This window comes from Buceros rhinoceros, unplaced genomic scaffold, assembly GCF_000710305.1.
Source record: "Buceros rhinoceros silvestris isolate BGI_N320 unplaced genomic scaffold, ASM71030v1 scaffold18537, whole genome shotgun sequence".
Lineage (NCBI taxonomy): Eukaryota > Metazoa > Chordata > Aves > Bucerotiformes > Bucerotidae > Buceros > Buceros rhinoceros.
The window spans coordinates 24,692-45,315 of NW_010421842.1; the positions used below are offsets into that span (position 1 = coordinate 24,692).

At 39.2% G+C, this 20,624-nt stretch overlaps 1 protein-coding gene across 2 annotated transcripts in view; it reads left to right on the forward strand.

Annotated features, from left to right (window-relative positions):
* The first annotated feature begins 1,206 nt into the window (after nt 1-1,206).
* The window catches only part of SPAG9 (sperm associated antigen 9), a 33,179-nt gene continuing 13,761 nt past the window's right edge, over nt 1,207-20,624 (forward strand). For both annotated transcript variants that reach the window (XM_010139836.1, XM_010139837.1), the window contains exons 1-15: nt 1,207-1,505; nt 5,423-5,576; nt 9,412-9,622; nt 10,124-10,223; nt 11,286-11,407; nt 14,528-14,585; nt 15,133-15,285; nt 15,371-15,422; nt 15,836-15,966; nt 17,213-17,269; nt 18,140-18,313; nt 18,615-18,744; nt 19,009-19,101; nt 19,392-19,559; nt 20,312-20,483. In XM_010139836.1, the coding sequence (XP_010138138.1) occupies nt 1,345-1,505; nt 5,423-5,576; nt 9,412-9,622; nt 10,124-10,223; nt 11,286-11,407; nt 14,528-14,585; nt 15,133-15,285; nt 15,371-15,422; nt 15,836-15,966; nt 17,213-17,269; nt 18,140-18,313; nt 18,615-18,744; nt 19,009-19,101; nt 19,392-19,559; nt 20,312-20,483 (1,936 nt within the window). In that variant the 5' untranslated portion in view covers nt 1,207-1,344. The remainder of the gene's footprint in view (nt 1,506-5,422; nt 5,577-9,411; nt 9,623-10,123; nt 10,224-11,285; nt 11,408-14,527; nt 14,586-15,132; nt 15,286-15,370; nt 15,423-15,835; nt 15,967-17,212; nt 17,270-18,139; nt 18,314-18,614; nt 18,745-19,008; nt 19,102-19,391; nt 19,560-20,311; nt 20,484-20,624) is intronic.

The following is a 20,624-nucleotide window of genomic DNA, read 5'->3' on the forward strand; positions in this document are numbered from 1 at the left end:
TTAAAAGCAAACTTAACTTCTAGGAAATACAGAAAAATTAAATTCATTTGACTGTTAGGAAAAAAAAAAAGAGATGCTGACTTCATATTTCTGCCTATGGAAATAATCTGGTTCTTTGCTTGTGGATTCATTGTTTAATACGTAAGGTGCATAGTCTGACCTTCACAGTGCTTTGCAACTAGGCTGTAGGGAAATGTTTTCTGTCACATAAATTTTAATACCTGCTGGACAGAGAGGACTTAAACAGCCTCCAAAACAGATTTGAACATGGTGCTTCTGTTCCGAGCTCTGTCTGCAGTATCACGTACACTTTGTGTGCCCTTAGGATGTTTCCTGTGCGTGAATGCACAAGTTCTCAGATTTTTGTTTTTAATTCATTTTGGGCTTCTCTTCTGGTTTCTGGTTTTTACACATGTATGATTTTGCTTCCTTCTTTATCTATTAATGTTTCTGAATGCTGTTACTATATTTAGCATTAAAGGGGAAGATTGTATTGACCAAGAATTATGCAGTCGTAGTAATGTTATTAAATATTTTTTGCTGTTCCTCTGTTATTTTAAACAGATGATTCACAATTATATGGAGCACTTGGAAAGAACCAAACTTCATCAGCTATCAGGGGGCGATCAGCTAGAATCCACAACACACAGTCGAATTAGGTAAGCTATTTATTATGCGCTCGCCCCGAAATGAAAGAAAAGAAATCCATTCATTTGTGTTTGCAAGACTTTGTTCTTTAATCCTGCAACAACAGTTCGGCTGAATCGGAAAGATTTGTTGTATGATTGGAATGCAGTAAGAGAATAATGTAGAAAGCAGTAGAAAGAGGCTTTTGCTGTTGTGCTGCTAAACGTCAAGAGATACTTTGTGCATTAGCCTTAAATAATTTCAGCTTTTTTGAGTGTTTGCATTGGGGTAGGCAGGGAAAAACATCAACAGCTGTCCCAGCGTAAGGGATATCTTGCCATGGCTTTGTGTACGGGTTGGTGAAGGTGTGTGTCGTGGTACCCATTTGTTCCAAGGGCTCCACATGAATATATTATGCAGATTTTGAGGCTTTCTAGCCTATGAACTCGGTGTGGAAGGAGGGGAGGGTAACTCCAGGGCTGGCTGTATCTCTGCGTTGCTGCATAGATGCTGCGAGGAGCCCGGCGGCTCCCGGCGCGAGGGGGAGGAGAGCGGTGATGTCATTGCTCTGGAGCTGCTGCAGAAGAGTGGAAAGCTGCTGCTGATGGCATTGTTTTTGTGGCAGCGGCTGAATGACAGACTTTGCCTACAAAGATACACCCTCGGCCCCTGTGTAGCCGCCTCGGTTCCGGCGTTTCACCATGCCAGCGCAGCGCCATGAATCCTGGATGCATGCTGCTATTTGTGTTTGGCTTCGTTGGCGGGGCGGTGGTCATTAATTCCGCTATCTTGGTATCTCTCTCTGTTTTGCTGCTTGTGCACTTTTCTATTTCTACTGGTGTGCCAGCTCTGACGCAGAACCTCCCAAGGATACTCAGGTACTCTGATCCACTGAACCTTGGCTGCATGTGCTCTTTCTCTCTCTGCTTCCTGCTTTCCTTTCAAACAGGAGCAGCAAGGATAGATTAGAGATGTAAATTGTTGTAAACATACTGGGATATGGCAATATATTTTTAATGTGCTCAGATTTCATTGTCTTTTATTTAAGCAAGTACAAGGTCAGGTTGTTTTTCTTTTTTAGACAGCTATTCTGTTGGTTTACTGTAATCTGCAAAAGAAGCTGTGATGATAATGTCATGGGTAAAGCTCATGTTCGGTGTATCGTCAGGTACTTGGCTGATCCCATGCAGCCGTAAACGTATGCACTCTGAGGCCTTATGCTAGTAAATGTCATCTTTCTTAAAAATATTTAAGAACGGTTAATTGATGATCTCAAACCCACAGTAATTAGTTGATCACATTACTTTTTAAAAATCTGATTACTGGTTGGTGGGGAAAAAATCTTTCATTATTTAAGCATTAAAGCATTTAAAGCCTATTCACTATTGTTCAGCCAAATGTTATCCTCTCCTCTTTTGCTGTACTTTATGGCAAGGTGCCAGCTCTGCCCCCCTCGAGTTATGTTCTGTTTGTCCTAGTTGCCTGGAGCAGTGGCAGAGATGCATTAGAATATTGTGACCAAAAGTAATCTTGACGCGTTTTAGTACTATAACTGCAAGAAGAAGATAGCTGGAAAAGTTTCAACATACTCCTTTCTGACCTGAAAACTTGACATACTTTAACTGGGGTTGTATATCTAAAAGTAAGCTTTATTTTAAAAGGGAAAAATGCTGGAAAAGTGTTATCTGGACTAACCATGTGAGTTTCTCTTTAGTAGACGGTGTGTGTAGACTTTCCACGGTAGTATGGTTTTTAACCTGGTTGTCTGAGCACAGAAGGGTTGTTCCTAAAGTTTAAAGCCAATCCATAAAGAAATATCAATTATTAATAACTTACATTAAATGTCTTTGAATATTTAGATACAAAGAACTAAAATGTAAAGTGTGACTCTGTAGACTGATCTAGTTAGTAAGGCTGTGCTCGTTTAAAAAGGGCGGGGGGCGGGGAATACAACCCAAACTTACAATCCCTGACTCTAAGAAGCCAAACCAAAATATTGAACTTTATGTTGAATAACTTCTATGAGACTTTATATTTAAGCAGTCAGATGGTTTAAGAAATAGCTTGGGGTTTTTCAGTTGTTTGGGGTTTTTTTGTTTGTTTCTTTGTATTTTTTTTAATGTGCTTTTGCTCCTCTGGAGAATATTTAATGGATTTGAGATGTTTTGGGAAACTTTGCTTTTTCCTGCCTGAGGTAATTTGTTTTAGGAATTACAGCAATTGTAATTCAGTTCCTTAGTTTTTTATTAATTTAAAAAAGAGAAAAATATAGGACGAAGGAATCTAATTTTAGAAGAATTGTTTCTATTTTTTTAGCACTAGTCGGATTTTAGAACAGAGCATCTGGTTGCTTATCCTAAAGGTTCCTGTCAATGCTGCAATACATCACTTCAGAATATTAGTGTAGGCTTTTAAAACATGTGTCTGCCTTCTGTTCACTGCTGTGTTTTCTGGTATTTCTTGGATGTTGGGGAAGTAGGAAAGGGGGTTCTTTGCTTTCAGGTCAACAGCTGGTGAAATAAGCTGAAACTGCTTCAGTATAATCAGAGAATGTCTTTTAATGCGGACATGTACATAATAACCATCATTTCCAAAAACATCCCCCTTTTCAAACTTCATTTACTGTGTGGTCTTGCAATGCACCTAAACTGTGTGTTTTAGCACGTCAAAATATGTTCATGATAAAAATGTATTTAAAACTATTCCGCAAAAAAGCAAATGTCCGCTGTGAACCCTTTCTGGTATTCGTTTTGTTGAAGTTCTTTCTTCTGAGGCCTGCAGGGAAGATAAGCTTTGCTTACTTGCAGGATGTGCCACAGATCTGTGCGCTGTGAGCTCCTGCTCGGGAGGCGTTCTGCACAGCGAGGGCCCCTCACAATACCGGCTTTATCGCCAGCATCGCTCCCACTGAAGGGCGGCTTTTTGTCCTTTCTTTGTTACTGGGCTCCTTAACCAGTGGAATGGTTTCAGTCTGTCTTTTGACATCCTCTAAGCTTATGTGGTGTGTCTTTTGTTCCCCACACAATTAGGGTTGTGGGAAATGTAAAGAAAAGCAGAACCCGTCACAATAGCGGAAGCGGTTGGAATCCAGTTCTGTTCAGGGCTGTGGCTGTTTGCCTGAAGACTGCCCCGCACAGTTAGTTTGCAGATGCTCAAAAACTATCTGATGCTTTTGATTTTGTAGCCTGACTGGTTCTGCTTTCACCGCTTTGCTGCCTACTTTGCTCTGCTAAACTACTTCTGAATTAATGGCTTAACTTGGAACAGTACTTCTGAAAGGCCAGGATCGCTACAGAGTGGGAATTAGTTGCAAGATTTTTGTGGCGAGGAGCATCTTTGTACACCTGTACTGCAAAGTTCATGCCAATTAAAATAGTTTGCTGTTTGAACATTGGATTTCTGTGGGTATAAAATTTGCCAAAAGGACTTTATTGCTTAATTGCTTATACAGTCCTTCTTGACAATCTTTTCTAAATAAACAAAAACCCAAACAAAGCAAAATAGTAAAAATGTGTAGCTTTCCTTTTTGAACGCTCCCTGCATATTTTTGCACGTAACTTGTAGGCAGATACTAATTCTGCCTAGGTCGTGTTTAATTTGTGAAGAGCCTCGTGAACGAAAGTAGACGTGGTCGTGATTTGACTTCTTACAGTACTAAAATGGGAGATCTCTCAAACCTTCATAGTCTGGGTCGTCTCTGCAGGGTGCTTACAGGCAATGCTTTCCCTCAAGACACATAACTTTCTGCCATGATTTGTGCTCACTTTTATCTTCTCTCTTCAGTATACTTAAAGCTGTGCTAGTTGATTACAGTTCTTTTTTCTGTATTCCATTGTTCTGACTGAACAAATACTTTTCTTTATCTCAATTCTATGCCTGCCTGATATTTTTCCTTTTCAGGACTGGCTGTAGCATCAGATGAATTGCATTCTACACCATGTTTTTGTCTCATGCTAGCAGGAAGAATTAGTCTTTTGTTCATTGATCACACTACTGACAGCAAGATTGACTTGGGGACTTTTGTGTTTTTTCTCGGCGTCAGTACACAAAGCTTTGGAATTTCCACGCGTTTTTTTGCCATAGCATAGGGAAGTGGTCAAGATAGCAGAGAGGGTGAAGAGTTGGGGTGTAGTAATTTGCCTTAGTGGCACAAGCTTTTGTGCAGCTTAAGGATGAAGTACAGCGTCAAACAGATCTTGGTTAAAATGTTATAATTTTTGGCTGAGCTAGTTTTAACATTGGTAATTCCTTGACCCAGTTTCTTCAGTTATACAAATCCATGTGATTTCTGTGATCTTCAAAAGAAAAATCCCGTACGTTACGGGAAGAGTCGAGCTTTAGGACTGTTTACAACTTCCCCAAATGCTTCAGTTAATGGTGTAGCTGTTGAAGTTGCGTGGTACTATATCTTGCAAAAAAAAAAAGTGCAAAACGGTATTTTTAAGAGTGGCTCCTGGAAACTGTGATCCAGTCTAAAATAAGGAAAGGTTTCCACCTCACATTCCTGTTTGTATTCCATTTCTGTAAAACTTTGGTTACTGTAAATTAGCCACAGGGCAATCGATGATGGCTGTCTGAAGCCATGGAATAGATTATTTGGAATCAGATGATGTGAAATGAGGAATTATTGGGTGCTGTAAAGCAAACGGTGTATGCTACACTCTACTTAATAGAGCAATGTATGAATGTTTGAACCTCTAATTTTACCACTTCCCTGCTGACTTTGGGGGCATAGAGGAAAATAGATTGTGTTACATTTGAAATGGCTGATAAAACCTGTCTCTCTTTCAAACAGAAAGGAGCGTCCGATATCACTGGGCATCTTCCCATTACCTCCAGGAGATGCGCTACTTACGCCTGAAACTCAGAGAGAAGCAGGGGAAACGCCTGGGTCAGAGCAGTGGAAATTCCATGAGCTAAGCCAGCCACGGTCCCACACAAGCCTAAAGGTGAGCAAGCATGTTGCTTACTCAGATGAGCTTTGAGGGAGCTCACTGACTGGAAGAAACAGTTTGGGTTGTGTTTTCCCAATGAGTGGTACTACAGGCTGGTTCTCTCTTACTCACAGGAATGGGTTTTGCTTTTAAGAACCCTTTCCAAATGTCAGTCACTTGTTCTTTATGCACTAGATATGTAACTAGGTAGTGTAAGCTGGTCTGCTGGTTTAATGCTGGTTCAGAGGTAAAGCCTTGATTACTACACAGGCAGTACTCTTCACGCAGCATCTGCCTACTCCCAGGCGCAGAGCGTAGGTATACCACGGAGTTGAGAATGACCTAACTTTCCTAAATTAGCCTGTGATTATGATTTCCCTTACATGTAACTTGGCTACAATTCCTGCAATTGTTCTGTGTTCCAGCAGTGAGAGGGTGGCATAGAACAAGCTGCAGAAATGGAAATATGGGGGAGTGTGATGAATCTGGCAGTCAGGACAAGGGTGCACTAACACCACAGTGAGAGGAGGGATCTGCAGGGTGAACAGCCACGGAATGTACGAATCCTCCCTGTATGTTTATGTTGATGAGGTTTTTTGTATGTACTATTGCTTCTGAAAAAGCACATAGCTGAGGGGAATTTCCTCCAAAGTGAACTTAATACCAAACAGGGGAATATTAAACTGATAAGAATTAAAGTATCCGGAAGTAATTGGCACCTAGACTTTTTTTTGTCTAGAGGTCATATGGAGATAATGGGAAGTGTAAGTAATGGTTAATGATAAACATAGCCAAGTGACAACAGGAGTTTGGATCTAAATACTTGTCACTTAACTCTTGGCTAGAACCATTTTTGGATCTTAAATTTGTCCTGTTCCCTTGGTCCTATGCTAGTTAACATCAATAAATAGATAGATTTTTAGGAGAGCTGACTGAAATACGACTTAGTTATGACTAAGAGTAGGTGCAGATGAGGTATAAAGGGAAGTCTCTGATCCCATACTGTCCCTTCAGAAAATTTGTTACTGTATATTGTCGAAATAGGCTTCTTGGTATAGTTCTTCTAAAAGTCAATTTACTAAAGAGCACTGTAATTTATCAAACCCAGTTAGTCATATACGTTCCTTAGGTCCAAAGCAGCACCTTTGTTTTTAGCTGTGAGTGTACCAGATGAATAACATGATATATTGAAGTCATGTCCAGAACGTGAAACTTTTCTCTAATACTTTTATTTCCTCTAACTACTTTTAACATCAAGTACGAGGCACAAGCAAGAGTCTGCTGATTACAGGTGTGTTTCTTTTCACGCATGAACATTTCATTAACGGTCAGTGTTTCCTCTAGAAGTATCACAGAGAGCAGGTGTTGGGGAGAGACCCAGACCAGTGAGATGGGGTATAGCCTGCACAGTGGTGACATTGCTGGGTATCGTTGTCAGACAGCATACAATTATGTACTGTTCATTCTGTTCTTATTTCTGCATAGCATTGCAGATGAGCTACTATTTCTTCAGGATTAATTATCTAACTTTTAAACTAATTTTTCTTTTTTCAAGAAAAATCTTCCGGTAACACTGCCAAAAAAGTCAAATTTGCTAAGTCAACACAGCACTAACTTTCAAGTGCTTCGGCTTTGAGAGGTTTCGATTAATTCATTGTCACTTAATGGAACTGAATTTCATTTTCATTAGTTCTAGAACAGACATTTGTGATGGTTTAATCAGTATAGTTTCCAAGAGTTAGCTAAAAAAATACAGTAGCTAATAAAGTCAGAAATATAAAATAGATGGGATTATTTGAAACACCTTTAAGGGAAGGACATTTCTCCTTGCTGTTTTCTCTTGTGCTATCAAGCTGTTTTTCCTGAGCTTTGTGTGTGAAAGCCAGTGATCAGTCTGTGCCGCATCAGTTAGCGGATGCTGTTGGAATACAAAGATGCAGAAATGTTTGAACAGAGCCAACAGCTCTGCTGAGGTCTTATTCCTTGGTGAGGTTTACCATTTCCTCCCTTCTGTTTCTGCTTGCTGAACTATGAATCATTATCCAGCGGCTGAACTTCTCCAGTTCAAAAGGCAATTGAGTAAATTATAGCTTTTTTTAAAATGCAAATGAATCTCATGTAATACTTCAATACGTTGGGTTTGTTGCCTTGTATAACTATGGGTAAGGGTATGTGTTTTATCCTTTACAGGGGTGTGTTAGTTGACTGTAGTTTGGAATAATTTTGTCAGAGTATATTATTAACAGGTTATTTTTGACTTTAGTAAAAAAGGATGGAAAATGGAAGTAATTGTTATCCAAATCTTGAAAATACTGCATTTTGTTTCTAGGGCTTTCAAATTTCATGTGGGTATGTCGCTATAGGATGCAAGCTTTACATGCTGGTATACATAAATACATGTTTTCCTCCCTGCCCCACAAGTTAAAATCTTACCTTTCCAGAAAGTTCCAAAAGAAATTCAGGGATTATAATTCTTTGAGATCTTACGCTAAGTACATATGAGAGACTGTTGTCTCTCTTGGATTTTTTGTGTTGGTTGTTTTTTTTAAATAACCTTAAGATTCAGTTTCACTTTCTGCTCAAAAAGGGATGCTAGAAGTATGATGAATCCATCCTTCACAAAATCCAAACTTGCTTCGTTCTTGACAAGTTTTCATTCAAAGTTCATTCCAGCAAGGTTTCCTGAGCAGATGTGTTCTCTTCAAATGTCACAGGCTAGGCATGGGCCATTGCTTTCACCTCTGATTCCCAAACAAAACCCTAAAAGAACTTTTTATCAGAACTTACCACCCTGTCTTCGCTTTGCACGTACAAACCTCCATGTTTCGTCTTGATTTTTCCCAAGGAGATTCCTCTAACACTGTGTGTTAGAAAATACTGCCCTGAACAGACCAATTTGTTTTCAGATCTGCAGTGGGCTCTTGTTCTCTGTTATGTGCTGTTAAGTCATCCTTAAGATACCTGGATGCTGGTATGGCTCTGGGCATGAAGGAGGGGTGAAATGGGAATGAAAGGAGACAAGCAAGGTCCAGGAAAGGGCTGTTGGTGTTACCAGCAGTAGCCTGTTTTATCCACCATAGACTAGCCTGTCTGGAGCACAGGGCCTGATGTGGCTCTGTCCCAGTAGTGATTGTAATCTTGAGTCTGGCAGCTGGATTAAGAGCCATCCTTGGGGCTCTTGATAGAGTGTCCCTGTAATCTAAACTCTTGCCAGGAATCATCTTCTAAGGAGGAGCTATTTACTGGTGTTCCCTAGTCAATGTGACGTCTAACTGGACAAGGAGTCGCTGCACTTCAGTGTCTCGCTCTCCGTGTCATCCAGGACTTACAGTTCAGACTGTAAAAACAGTGTGACTGAAGTGCTTGCAAATATACTTTAATACCAGTTAAATCCATGTTCTGCATCACTGCTTCAATGTCTACTTTTTAAGAAGATGTTTTATATTATCAGGCACATTTGAAATAATTTTACAACAGCTTTGGGGAGATTCAGCAGTTCAGTGTGCTGCTAGAAGGGTTATTAATATGGGAATACTGCCTGTTGTCTGGGAGACAGCAGAAAAGCACCCTGAAGTTGTGACTATTATCAACCAAGATCAAATGTTAGTATTAAAAATAAGGACGTGGTTTATGTAGGTATAACCTTCTTAACAGAAGTGAAACAGCCAAAGTCTAAAGATTAATTTGGCAGTACTGGCTTAAAGTATTCTTTCCATTCCTGTGTCTTTGCTTTTGATTATTCTTCAGTAAAACACAGTAATTTTGGTATGCGTTCTTTAGCTTGTGTGCCTAACTCTTCTAATAATACTTACATTAAAAAAATGAACATTAATTAAATATTCACTTTTAGGATGAGCTCTCTGACGTTAGCCAAGCATGTTCAAAAGCCACTACTCCAGCATCCACAGCTACTTCAGATGCACCTGTACCGCCTGCTGAAACTCCTCAAAAGGAAGATGTTGAAGGGCTTGCAAAGGACACAGATATGCCGAATGAGAAGCAAGATGTGAGCAAGAATATTGAAGTACAGGTAGCTCAAGAGACAAGAAATGTGTCTACTGGTGAGCTGCTTTACCTTTTTAGTATGTGCTTACTATGGACCTCATATTTAGTATGTTAAGAAATTTCTTTAATTGTTGTGCCACAAATGAGAAATGTTTTTTCTTTATTTTTAGGAGTATTGGCAAGAGATATAAGCCTGTTTATAACTGGCTTTGGTCCTTATTTTTCTAGAATCAGAATTATTGATGACATTTCCTTTTATACAGAAGTGGCACTGATCTAGGCACAAGAAGTCACAAGATGAGATAGATCATCCACTTGAAGTAGAGGGGTATAACTACTGTTGGATGACCTAAGTTAAATTCAGGAGAGGCTTGCTTAGAAATTTGAGTGTCTGCACCAGAGTATCGAAATCCATAGGTCTTCTCATTGAATTGCCACGATAAGACTTTGAACAGAAGTCTGCTAAGATGATGACTTATTAATAACAGCTACATGTAGGTAATGTCATATGTCACAGGAATTTTCTTTATGAAGATGTACCACTTGCTTTTCCCTAGGTGGAAATGAAAATGAAGAAAAATCTGAAGTTCAGGCAATCATTGAGTCAACTCCAGAGTTGGATATGGATAAAGATCTCAGTGGATATAAGGGTTCCAGGTAAGTTGTGTGTTGTGGTTTAGGGAGGAAGACCAATTTTAGAAGGTACGAGACTGAGGTTGTGCATTATGTTATAAATCTTACATTTAGCTTACCTTACTTCCCCAAATTCCTCAGGATGTTTCGAGTTCAACAGCAGTTCTTCGTTCTGTCACTAGAACTGATGAATGTTCAGAGTATCTTATATTACAGCAGACTTAGAAATGCTTAAATATCCTTTCCGTATTGCAATCAGAAGGTCTATGCCAAGAGGTCTTTTCTCCCTAGATCTGGGTTTCAAGGTCCAAGCTGGGCCCTTGTGTTTTCACCCATACCTTTAAAATCTGGACTTATGACTGACTTTGCAAGTGTGACAGTGTTTATTTATCATATTCTGATAGTGGAATCTCAATGTTGGCAGAATTGTCTGCGTTTGCTCGTGAAAGATAGCATTTCTTTCAAATGCTCTGAAGCTCCATATATAAAAAAAAAAAATAAAAACCAAGCCCTGTTGTAGTAGCAGGGGTGTCTGATCTTTTAGGCAAGCCCTGAACAATTTAGGGTCTAGCCCCAAGTCTTTCAAATATGCTGAGTATCTGTGTGTTTCATTCTTGTGATGGGATGGAAAGAAATACCTTGTACAGTGAACGCTAATGGCGCAAGATCTTTGTGTGAAAGGAGCCCCTTTTCTGGCCAGAGGAGTATTTTGATCTTTGGCTGGTTCTCTTGCGTTCTTGTTATATTAAATGACTTCCAGTTTAGCTGAGCTGTCTGTTCTTTAGGCATTTGGGCCGACGAAGTCCTGACAGGGCTGAATTAATATATACCAGAACTTGATATGCTTTAATTCATTAAAATCCTGACCAGCTCAATATCAGCAACTACCTCAACTTTGGGATCTTGATGCCAAAGTATTATTTGAAAATAGAATGAAGGACTCTCAGCCAACTGAAAGCTTCTGAAAATTTCACTTCTGGGCTTTTTTGGGGTAACAAATGAGCTACTGGCGAAAACATGGAGAAAACTTCAGTGTGGGAATGTTTTCTTTCTGCTTTTTCACGTCTGTCTTTATTCTTTGAATAGCACTCCTACCAAAGGCATAGAGAACAAAGCATTTGACCGTAATACAGAGTCACTCTTTGAAGAGCTGTCATCAGCTGGTTCTGGCCTAATTGGAGATGTGGATGAAGGTGCAGATTTACTGGGTAAGAAAGGTTATTTAAAGTTTTCCCTGTTAGTGAAGTGCTTAATTATCCTCGTTGGATTTACTGTTAGGATTCATTTGCATTAAAATCTTTTGAGTATCATCCTAAGGTGGTTATTGGGATGCAAAAACCGGGAGAAAGTGTTTGTTCATTCTTTCAATATAATACCAGCTTTAATCTTTTGGGGTACTTCGTACGCCATTCTCTATTTCAGTTATCCTTATGTTCTCTGACACAGGAATTTTTATCTTGAGCGAGGATTTTTATCTTGAACTAGTTTTAGGTAGTTTAGTTCAGATTGTGCCCAATTTGTAACGGCCTGGCTTTATCACCTCTCCATGGAGTTTAATGTGTAAGGGAGAATTGCAGCAGAACGCAGTGGTGGGAATTTGAGAATCAAATCATTAATTGGAAGGGAGGGGCGGACCCACATTTCTCTTCTCCCTCAACAGCTTGCTGCTGCTTGGGTGCTGACTGAACAAAATGTAGGGAATTTTGGGAATAAGAGTTGATCAGGAGCAAAAACGGTCATTAAAAGAATGATCTTTCTATAAACAATGAGTGTCTTGTGTAGGGACAAGATGTTTTTGGACATATCAGTGTTCAGGCCTCATTTTGAAATAATGAAGGCTGGTACTATGGAATGTATAAAATGCAGATGCTGTTTCTGTGAGTTTTAGGAATGTGGTGTATATAGAAAATCATCAGTCTGCTGCTGTCACCTGACCTGGCAAGATACGGATTGTCAGTAGTATTATTTAGAACTGTTGTGTGTGCAATCTGGATTTCTGGGTGTTCAGGGTTCCACCGGAACCTGAATTTACATCAAGCAGGTGCCATCTCTGCAAAATATTACTCACTAGGGTAATGGGCCTGTCTCCAGTCTGAGAGATGGTTTTTCTTTGTTGTCACTCTGCTGCTTTGAATCCTGAGCAGTGAGGACCAACCACCACATCCTTGCTGGAACATACTTCATCCAAAACTCTTGCACTCTGTTGTCATAAGGACAACTAATGATACATTCTGCATGCAAAAATACAGATACAGGAGCAGTATTAACATAGAGCAACTTCCATCCCTTACCTACATGATACGTTGTTAAAAGGAATCATCCTGCTGTCAGGATTTCCTGATAACGGATGCTTTGTTTTCCATGGGCAAAAATAATCCCCTTTTTAATATAATACTTCAAAAGTTTGTCACTGGCTTCATTACCATTGTCTGTACAACTACTGCTAGAAATGCTGGTATGTGCAAAATGACCAAGTTGTTTTAACTGATTGTTATGCAGAATATATTGCTCTAGAAGATTTACTATCTAATCATCATTTCAATTTGAGCACAACCATGGTCCGAATTACTCAGTGTTACTTTAAGGCCTCCTCTGCATCCAGGATAGCTGGTGTGTTTCAAGCAATATGGATCTGGTCTAAGTGAGCATTAAACTTTAGCTCGGAGATCTGCACAAGTAGTTAATTGGGATTCTCTAATCTGTTTTCTCTTGGGCCGCATACCCAGGGGAATATTCTGGTGTGTATGCTTCCTTTTTAAAAAAATTTCTTTGAAATCTGTTGCTTCTACAGTTAGGCGTTCTTGGCTGCTGCTCTCATAAAATACATTCTCTGCATTTTTTTTTCCCCGCTTGGTAACTTTTTTTTGCCTTTGCACTCTTGGCTACCTAGTTTTTGTTCTTGCATTATAAAGGATCCTGCAACTTGTTGGAAGTAACCCTAGGTGCTTTTATCTGTGATTACTGAAAACATTTAAAAAGCAACAGGTACTTGAATAAAACCTCTCAATGACTGTAGTGTAGCGGGTTTTTCCAGATACTAATAAAGTAACAACAACTGAGCTAAGTTCCTTCATTACTAAATGTCCTTTACTTTTAATCCAAAACCCAGAGAGAGACATTCCAAAAGAGGGAACTCTGACTTGCATGTCTATTTCTAGATACTTTAAAAATTATCTAAATACCTTTTCAGTCTTCTGTTACTGAAGTTGCTGAGAAGATTGTGTTCATAGAGTATTGTAAAAGGCCTCCACCATTAAGATACCTTTTTAATTTGTTGTGTTAATCTTGAATTAGCAGAATTTCTGCTGTTATCAGTGTGGTAACTATTTTGTTATGCAAGTTATATAGTAATTAGTTTCTAACTGGAAGTTTATCCTTTAAAAAACCTGCAAATCATATTTTAGGCATGCAAACAATAGGGTAAGAAATTAATTACCAGAAATTTAAATATTGAAGCAGTTACATGTGGAGTTAAGTTCACTTTTTTCATAGTAGCATATTCATTTGAAACTTCTGCTCAATGGTTTGGCTTTTCTTCCAAGTACTGTGCTTCTAATTATCTCGCAGAAAATGAGAGAGACTTTTATGAAGTTACTGATATTTGATGTCTAACCAATAGAAATGGTTGTGACAAACTTTAACATCTGTCTTTCATAAAAATCATGCTTTTAATCACATCACTTTCCACTCTTAAAAGTTTTGGTGGCTTTGTTTTAATTCGCTCTTACTTCATAAGTCTAAATATCTTACTGCTCTTCACTCATACTTCACCTTACATGAAATGTTTCTTGTTCTTGTTTTTGCTCTACATGGAATGCATGGGCTTTAAAGACCATAATTTCTTTGGTAAGGTATCGTTTGCTCTGGGGAGATCTGCAGGGCTTTTGCAATCTAGCTTTATAATTCAGCATGTCTTGTGTGCATAACCGATACGCTTCTGTATCTAACATGGTATAAAAGACAGCCAAGCATTTTAAACTTTACTTTTTGTGGACTAATACTTCCCCAGTAATGTGATATTTGTTTTATGATTTGGTAATGCTGTAACCTCTTCAAAATATGTAGAGTAGGTGAAGGTAGCACTTAGCCACTAGCCTGTGGTTAGTCAGGGTTGCCTTTAGGCTGTGATTGAAGTTAGACTGGGAAGAAGGTGGAGGGGAAAGCTAATTGTAGGAGGTAGGTCGGTCTGAAACTTCAGATAGCTCACAGTTTTCCTGACAAGTCTGGCATACTTAAAGTTCAGCTGGTGTTAGACAATGGCAAAACACAGGTTTTGTAAAAGCATCCATTTCATCTGCTAATTTGATGTGTTCGTTTCTTTTGGAAAGGAATGGGGCGTGAGGTTGAAAACCTTATTTTGGAAAACACTCAACTCTTGGAGACAAAGTAAGTGAGAATGTAAAGATTCCCAACTTTCTGTTGTTTTATCTTCAATACCGTCATACACAGAAAGCTGAGATGATACAAATGTGCTTCCAGATCTAAGAGTAGTAGTGGTGTGAGTATTTTGAATTTGTAGGTTATAGCTTAGTTGTTATTGTTAGAAATTAAGGACCTAGAAAGCAAAAGCTGGTTTTTTCCTTGTAAGGCTACAAGGAGTGCTGTGCTGCATCCTAATATGAGATCAGCTCCCTGCCTTTTCTGTGAAAAACGGCTGTACCTGCAGAAAGCTAATCCAGTGGAGCACTTCTGAGGAATTCAACCTCTAAGCAACCTGTTCTGATTTATCAGTTCTGTGGTCTGATACAGGCGTGTGAATGTGATGGAGCATTTGAGATTGGGGGAAAAGGGTTTGACCTGTTGCAGAAAGCTGTATCTTTTCACAGCAGCTCTATGTAAGAAATTTGTGGGTCTACAAGAATAAAATAGGGTTGAAGCTAAACTATGAGACTGCAGTCATCCATATAATGGTGTGTTTTAAATGTTTGTGTAGAAATGCGCTGAATGTAGTGAAGAATGATTTGATAGCAAAGGTGGATGAGTTGACCTGTGAGAAGGATGTACTACAAGGTGAATTAGAGGCTGTAAAACAAGCAAAACAAAAGCTTGAAGAGAAGAATAAGGAACTGGAAGAAGAGCTGAGAAAGTAAGTTTAATTCCATGATTGTGGAAAAAGAAAGGGAAAACCCCACTGTGGTAATTAATGCAGCTATTTTCTATTTTGTATTTAGAGCTCGTGCAGAAGCAGAGGAAGCAAGACAGAAAGCTAAAGAGGATGATGATGTAGGTGTATGTGTGCATGTGTGTGTTTCGTATGTATAATTCACAATGGGACTTCAGAAGTTGACATGCGTTTAGTGAGTGCTGCTAAACTTTACTGCTTAATAAGTGGTGGTAGACTTCCTCTGTGTATAGAAAACCAGTAAACAACCTGACCATGTCTAGTTTTCTTTCTTCCTCTCTGCCCACTATAGTATGTCCCGTTCTTTTTGAAGAACTCGGGGTTTTTATTCAGATTATAGTACATACAAAGGATGGGAGGAGAGAAGGGTAAAACTGAGTTTTACAAAGCCCCAAATGATTTGGAATCTGGAATTGTGCCCTAAACTAACTCTGACCAGAAGGCAAAGAATGACTCTGCAAGGCCCTACTGTGTTCCTTTCTTTGTCCTATGTTTGCTTTTTTTGTGTGTTCAGAGTGATGTCCCCACCGCTCAGCGGAAGCGTTTTACTCGTGTAGAAATGGCCCGTGTTCTGATGGAAAGAAATCAGTATAAGGAGAGGTTGATGGAGCTTCAGGAAGCTGTCCGATGGACTGAGATGATAAGGTAAAGGCTCTTTTAAAATCTTTGATAGAACTCCTTGGATTTTACAAACTTTTGATTTTTAGCTGCAGAGTAATCTGGTCAGTGAGTTACTGCCTGAATGCCCTTCTGCCTGTCTCTCTACATGCCCACGAATAACTTTGTTTTTAAGATTGTGGGCCCATAACTTAGCCTGTCAACATGGGTTCTCCGTGAAGATGTGTTACTTCATATCATGTGAACTATGCATCCCTTGAAGAAACGTGCATTTTGGAACAGTTACAAAACAAATAAGTAACATTAATTTGGTGGGCAGGAAAAATTACTGTGTGTATATGTGCACATAACTTAAAGCAGTGGGCTCAGTTGTCAGCTGACATGTCAAAACAGGAGTAACATAGAGCCTTCAGACGGAGTAATCATGTGTAAGGAGACATGTGTAAGGACTTGGGTTGTTCAGGAGAAAACACAATTTTAGCTCTGTTGCAAGGTTTGTTAAATAAAAGCAATAAGAATGGTGATCTAGCCTAACTTGCATACTGAACGTTGAGTTGTCTGGAAGGTATGATTTTTACAAACAGAAGTCTTTTGCCTTGACTTCAGCCCAGCTGGTTCCTGCCTCACCCCCCCGCCGTGTCCCTGTCCAGAGTGACAGTGTCAGCGGGTGCTGCCTGCTGCTCAGGCGTGACAGTGACATCATCTCACTTTTCTATTGTCCTCACTACCTGTGAGCCATTTTGCCTCTGAGTCTGAGAGGAAAAATACGTATTGCCAAGGAGACGTGGCTTGCTTTTCTATAGCTATTGTCTCCTGTAGAAATCCTCTCCTATCACTGTTAATGCCTCTGTGACTTCAGGAACAATCACTTTATCATTTATTTACTGATGTGTTGAAGAATAAGAGGCTTTAAAATAAAAAGCAATGGTTAGAACTAAAAAATGGGAGGCTTTGAATTCAAAATGTCTTGCAAAGAAAACAGCCAGAAGAAAGCAGCAAAGTGTTACACAGATCTGTCTCTTCTGTCTGAAAAGCACTCACCAGTTGTGTTTGTGATGCAAATAAATGTGGATGATGTCTATTGTGTCACTTCAGTTCATCTAGTGAGAATTTCAGTACTGCGCTCCAATGAGAAAAGAAGTGGCAATGTGAAGAAACAGGCTTTGATACTTTTGATATGTTATCCTGTTTTCTTAAGTAAGAGTCCCACACTGTTCGGTTCCTTTCCTTTAATTAATGCTTACTCAGTGAACTTGGAATTCATTTCTTGTAGAGCATCAAGAGAAAATCCGGCCATGCAAGAAAAGAAGAGATCAAGCATTTGGCAGTTGTAAGTATTGTAATACAACTCGCTGGCAAAAATAAATTAGACCCTAACCAATTAGCTGGCACATTTTTGTATGTTAGCTAATTATCTTTTGGCAGATGAAGATGTCTGAACTGTTCTCCTCTTGTTACCTAGCATGCCAGCTCGGTAAGACTGTTCTTGAAGACAAAATGTATCGTAAGCTGCATCACGTAGTGAATGGCTGTGCACTTTGTGAAGTTAAATGCCAAAGTGCTGTAATTTTTTTTTCTAGCTGAATATGCACCAGGACTCTTGTTCTGAATGTTTTTCTGGATTATTTTTATGATGAAAAATAGAAACCTGATTAGCTCGTGTGCATTGCATTTATTTCAGCTTCCTTTTCCTCTGAAGTACGGCTTATTGTTTGATAAATTTTCCTTTCTAACTTCAAGCGCTTTAACTCTAAAACAGTGTTATTCACAACCAGATATTTGTCAAAGAATCCTTTTGATGTCGTGGTTTGCTGATAACTGTCTTTTAGCCTGGAAGATGGTGGGGTTTATAAAGTGCTCTGTGCATGAACTAATACACTTGATTAAACTGTCTTTGAGGTATGAGGTTCACATCCTAATTTTGTTGGTTCCTTGTAGATCCTTATTCAAGATGAAGATTGCATTAAATATGATAAACAGATGGGATAATTCTTTAAGAGGTTTCCTTACTGACATGAGTTTCTGTGCTTTGAGGGTGTTACTGAGTGTGTGGTGGCTGCTGCTATGTTGGGCTCCGATTTCTCAGTCTAACTGGCTTGAGCAGGCTACTAGCATATGCAGTGTTGTGACTGCATAGTCAAATATGGATGTATTTTACAAATCTTAACTGTCATCTTTCTTTTTTTTTTTTGTCCTCAAGTTTTAGCAGGCTCTTCAGTTCATCTAGCAATACAGCTAAGAAACCAGAACCTCCTGTCAATGTTAAATATAATGCTCCAACCTCGCATATTACTCCATCAGTCAAGAAAAGAAGCAGCACCTTATCTCAATTACCAAGTGACAAATCTAAAGCCTTTGAATTCCTCAGTGAAGAGTAAGACATTTTGGTTTTATAATATTAGATATGCTCTTAAGGTATCTGGGGTAAATAGCATGCTGCTAAGTGCAGTATACAACCACCTAGTGCGGGCTGAAGTGGGTAGCAGTGGATGAGTGCGCTGGGTACACAGCAGGAAACCTGGTGTTCTGTAGGTGATGTGGCAAAGACCAGTGATCTCTTTGGTAACCCAGTGCTTCCACAGAGATCTTGTCTATTGATTTAACAGCATCTCTCATTACACAAGGAATTATAAAGAGCATCTCTAACAGGTTCTTTAATAATGATTCTTCCCTAGAACTGAAGCCAGTTTAGCCTCACGCCGAGAACAGAAGAGAGAGCAGTATCGCCAGGTGAAAGCTCACGTTCAGAAAGAGGATGGTAGAGTGCAAGCATTTGGCTGGAGTCTACCTCAGAAGTACAAACAGGTATCGTGCTTGTGTTTTAAATGCAGTGGTAACAGCTTCAAGTTCTGTGAAATTCCGGCAGAGTGTAATTGCACTGCTTGTGTTCGAGTGATTCCAGCTTTCTTTTTGTTGAACTTTCGCAGTTAAAAGAGTCTTTCTAAGGAAAATCACAATGCGGAACTTGTATTAATCATGTTTAACAAAGTCTGATCAACTGATTCCGAAGATTGTAAACCTCTTTTAAAGGGGAAAGTTTTTCTGTTTTGTTCTGGTTTTTTTGCCTAGGTGGCAAATGGTGGCCAGGGCGAGAATAAGATGAAGAACTTGCCTGTACCTGTTTACCTGAGACCTTTAGATGAGAAGGATACCTCTATGAAGGTAGGATATTTACAGTGATGATATAGACTTGAACGACCTGTAGCTTGAATATTTTTACTTTAGACTCACGTATTTTCTTTTTGAAATAAAGTTGCTTCTTTTTGACACATAGGTGAGTTAGAATTTAAGCTTCAGTAGAAATGTACATGCCTTTAATCTTAATGAATTCCTTAAAATGGACTGCAGGTGTACAGTACAGGATACAATAACTTTGATACTACTTAGTGTATTTAACAAAGGTTGTGTCTTACATTGTAGTTTAACGCTGAAGTATTTATTTCCCTTCCAAGCTGTGGTGTGCTGTAGGGGTAAACCTGTCAGGAGGGAAGACACGAGATGGCGGGTCTGTGGTTGGTGCTAGTGTATTCTACAATGATGTGACCGCTGTGGACGCAGATGGCAACAAGCAGCAAACAGGATCGCAAAGTAGCTTAGATAGGCTAGACCAAGAGCTCAAGGTAAGGCTGCCGAGACATGTGGAGTATATATGTAAACATCTTATAGTTAAACATTTTTACTGTGTGTCTGTAGATCAATAAAATATTTTGTTATCGGGTATTGCTAAAGAAAAGATTTATCTTGGGTAGTCAAAAACCCAACACATTTGGGTTATTGAATCTAACTACAAAAATACTGATTCTTTCCTGTGTGCCAGCTCGTTGGCAAATCTGAGGAGCAGATGCACTGCCTATAACAGAGCTGCCTGCTTTAACAACATTCGTCACAGAATTGTTCATGTTCTGACTGCCACTTTAAAAAAAAGGTGTTTAGGTGTCTGTGCCACTGTTTAAACATGTGTTAGTCTTCATGCTTTCACGGAGAAGCAATGAATGAAATTTGTATTAAGGGCATGAAAACAAAGGCCTGATTTTTAAGTGCTTTTGGGTCAATCTGTGGCAATGCTGAGTATGGTAGCTGGCCCGTAAACAGTGTTCTTATGTAGCTTTATACTTGTCTCAGTGTATAATTGTGCAGCATAATTATTTCCTGTAGTTTTCTACACAAGTATGAAGTATGAGGGTGTTTATAGTCCAGATACATAAACAAGTGACTACATGTAATTTTACAGTGGCAATAAAGACGCTCATCACACTTACGTCTATTTCTGTGGTTGATAATGTGAGAGCATACAAGATCAAAGGTAATAGGTCTGTTCTTGCCCCTCTTTTGCTGCTGGTGTTCATTTCTGCTCTCCTCTACTCTCCTTCAGGACCAGCAGAAGGAGCTGAAACATCAAGAAGAATTATCCAGTCTAGTTTGGATTTGTACTAGCACACATTCTGCTACAAAAGTTATCATTATTGATGCTAATCAACCCGGAAATATTCTGGACAGTTTCATTGTTTGCAATTCTCACGTGCTTTGTATTGCTAGTGTACCAGGTAAGGACTAGTGCTGGCTGAGCTCATGCTCTTGTAACCGTATCTTACTCAGATTTCCTACGCAGTGAAAAAGCAAAGAGTTGTTAATAGGTTAGATAATGTTACTGTAACACAGCAATAAAAACTGTTTAGTTGTAGGAA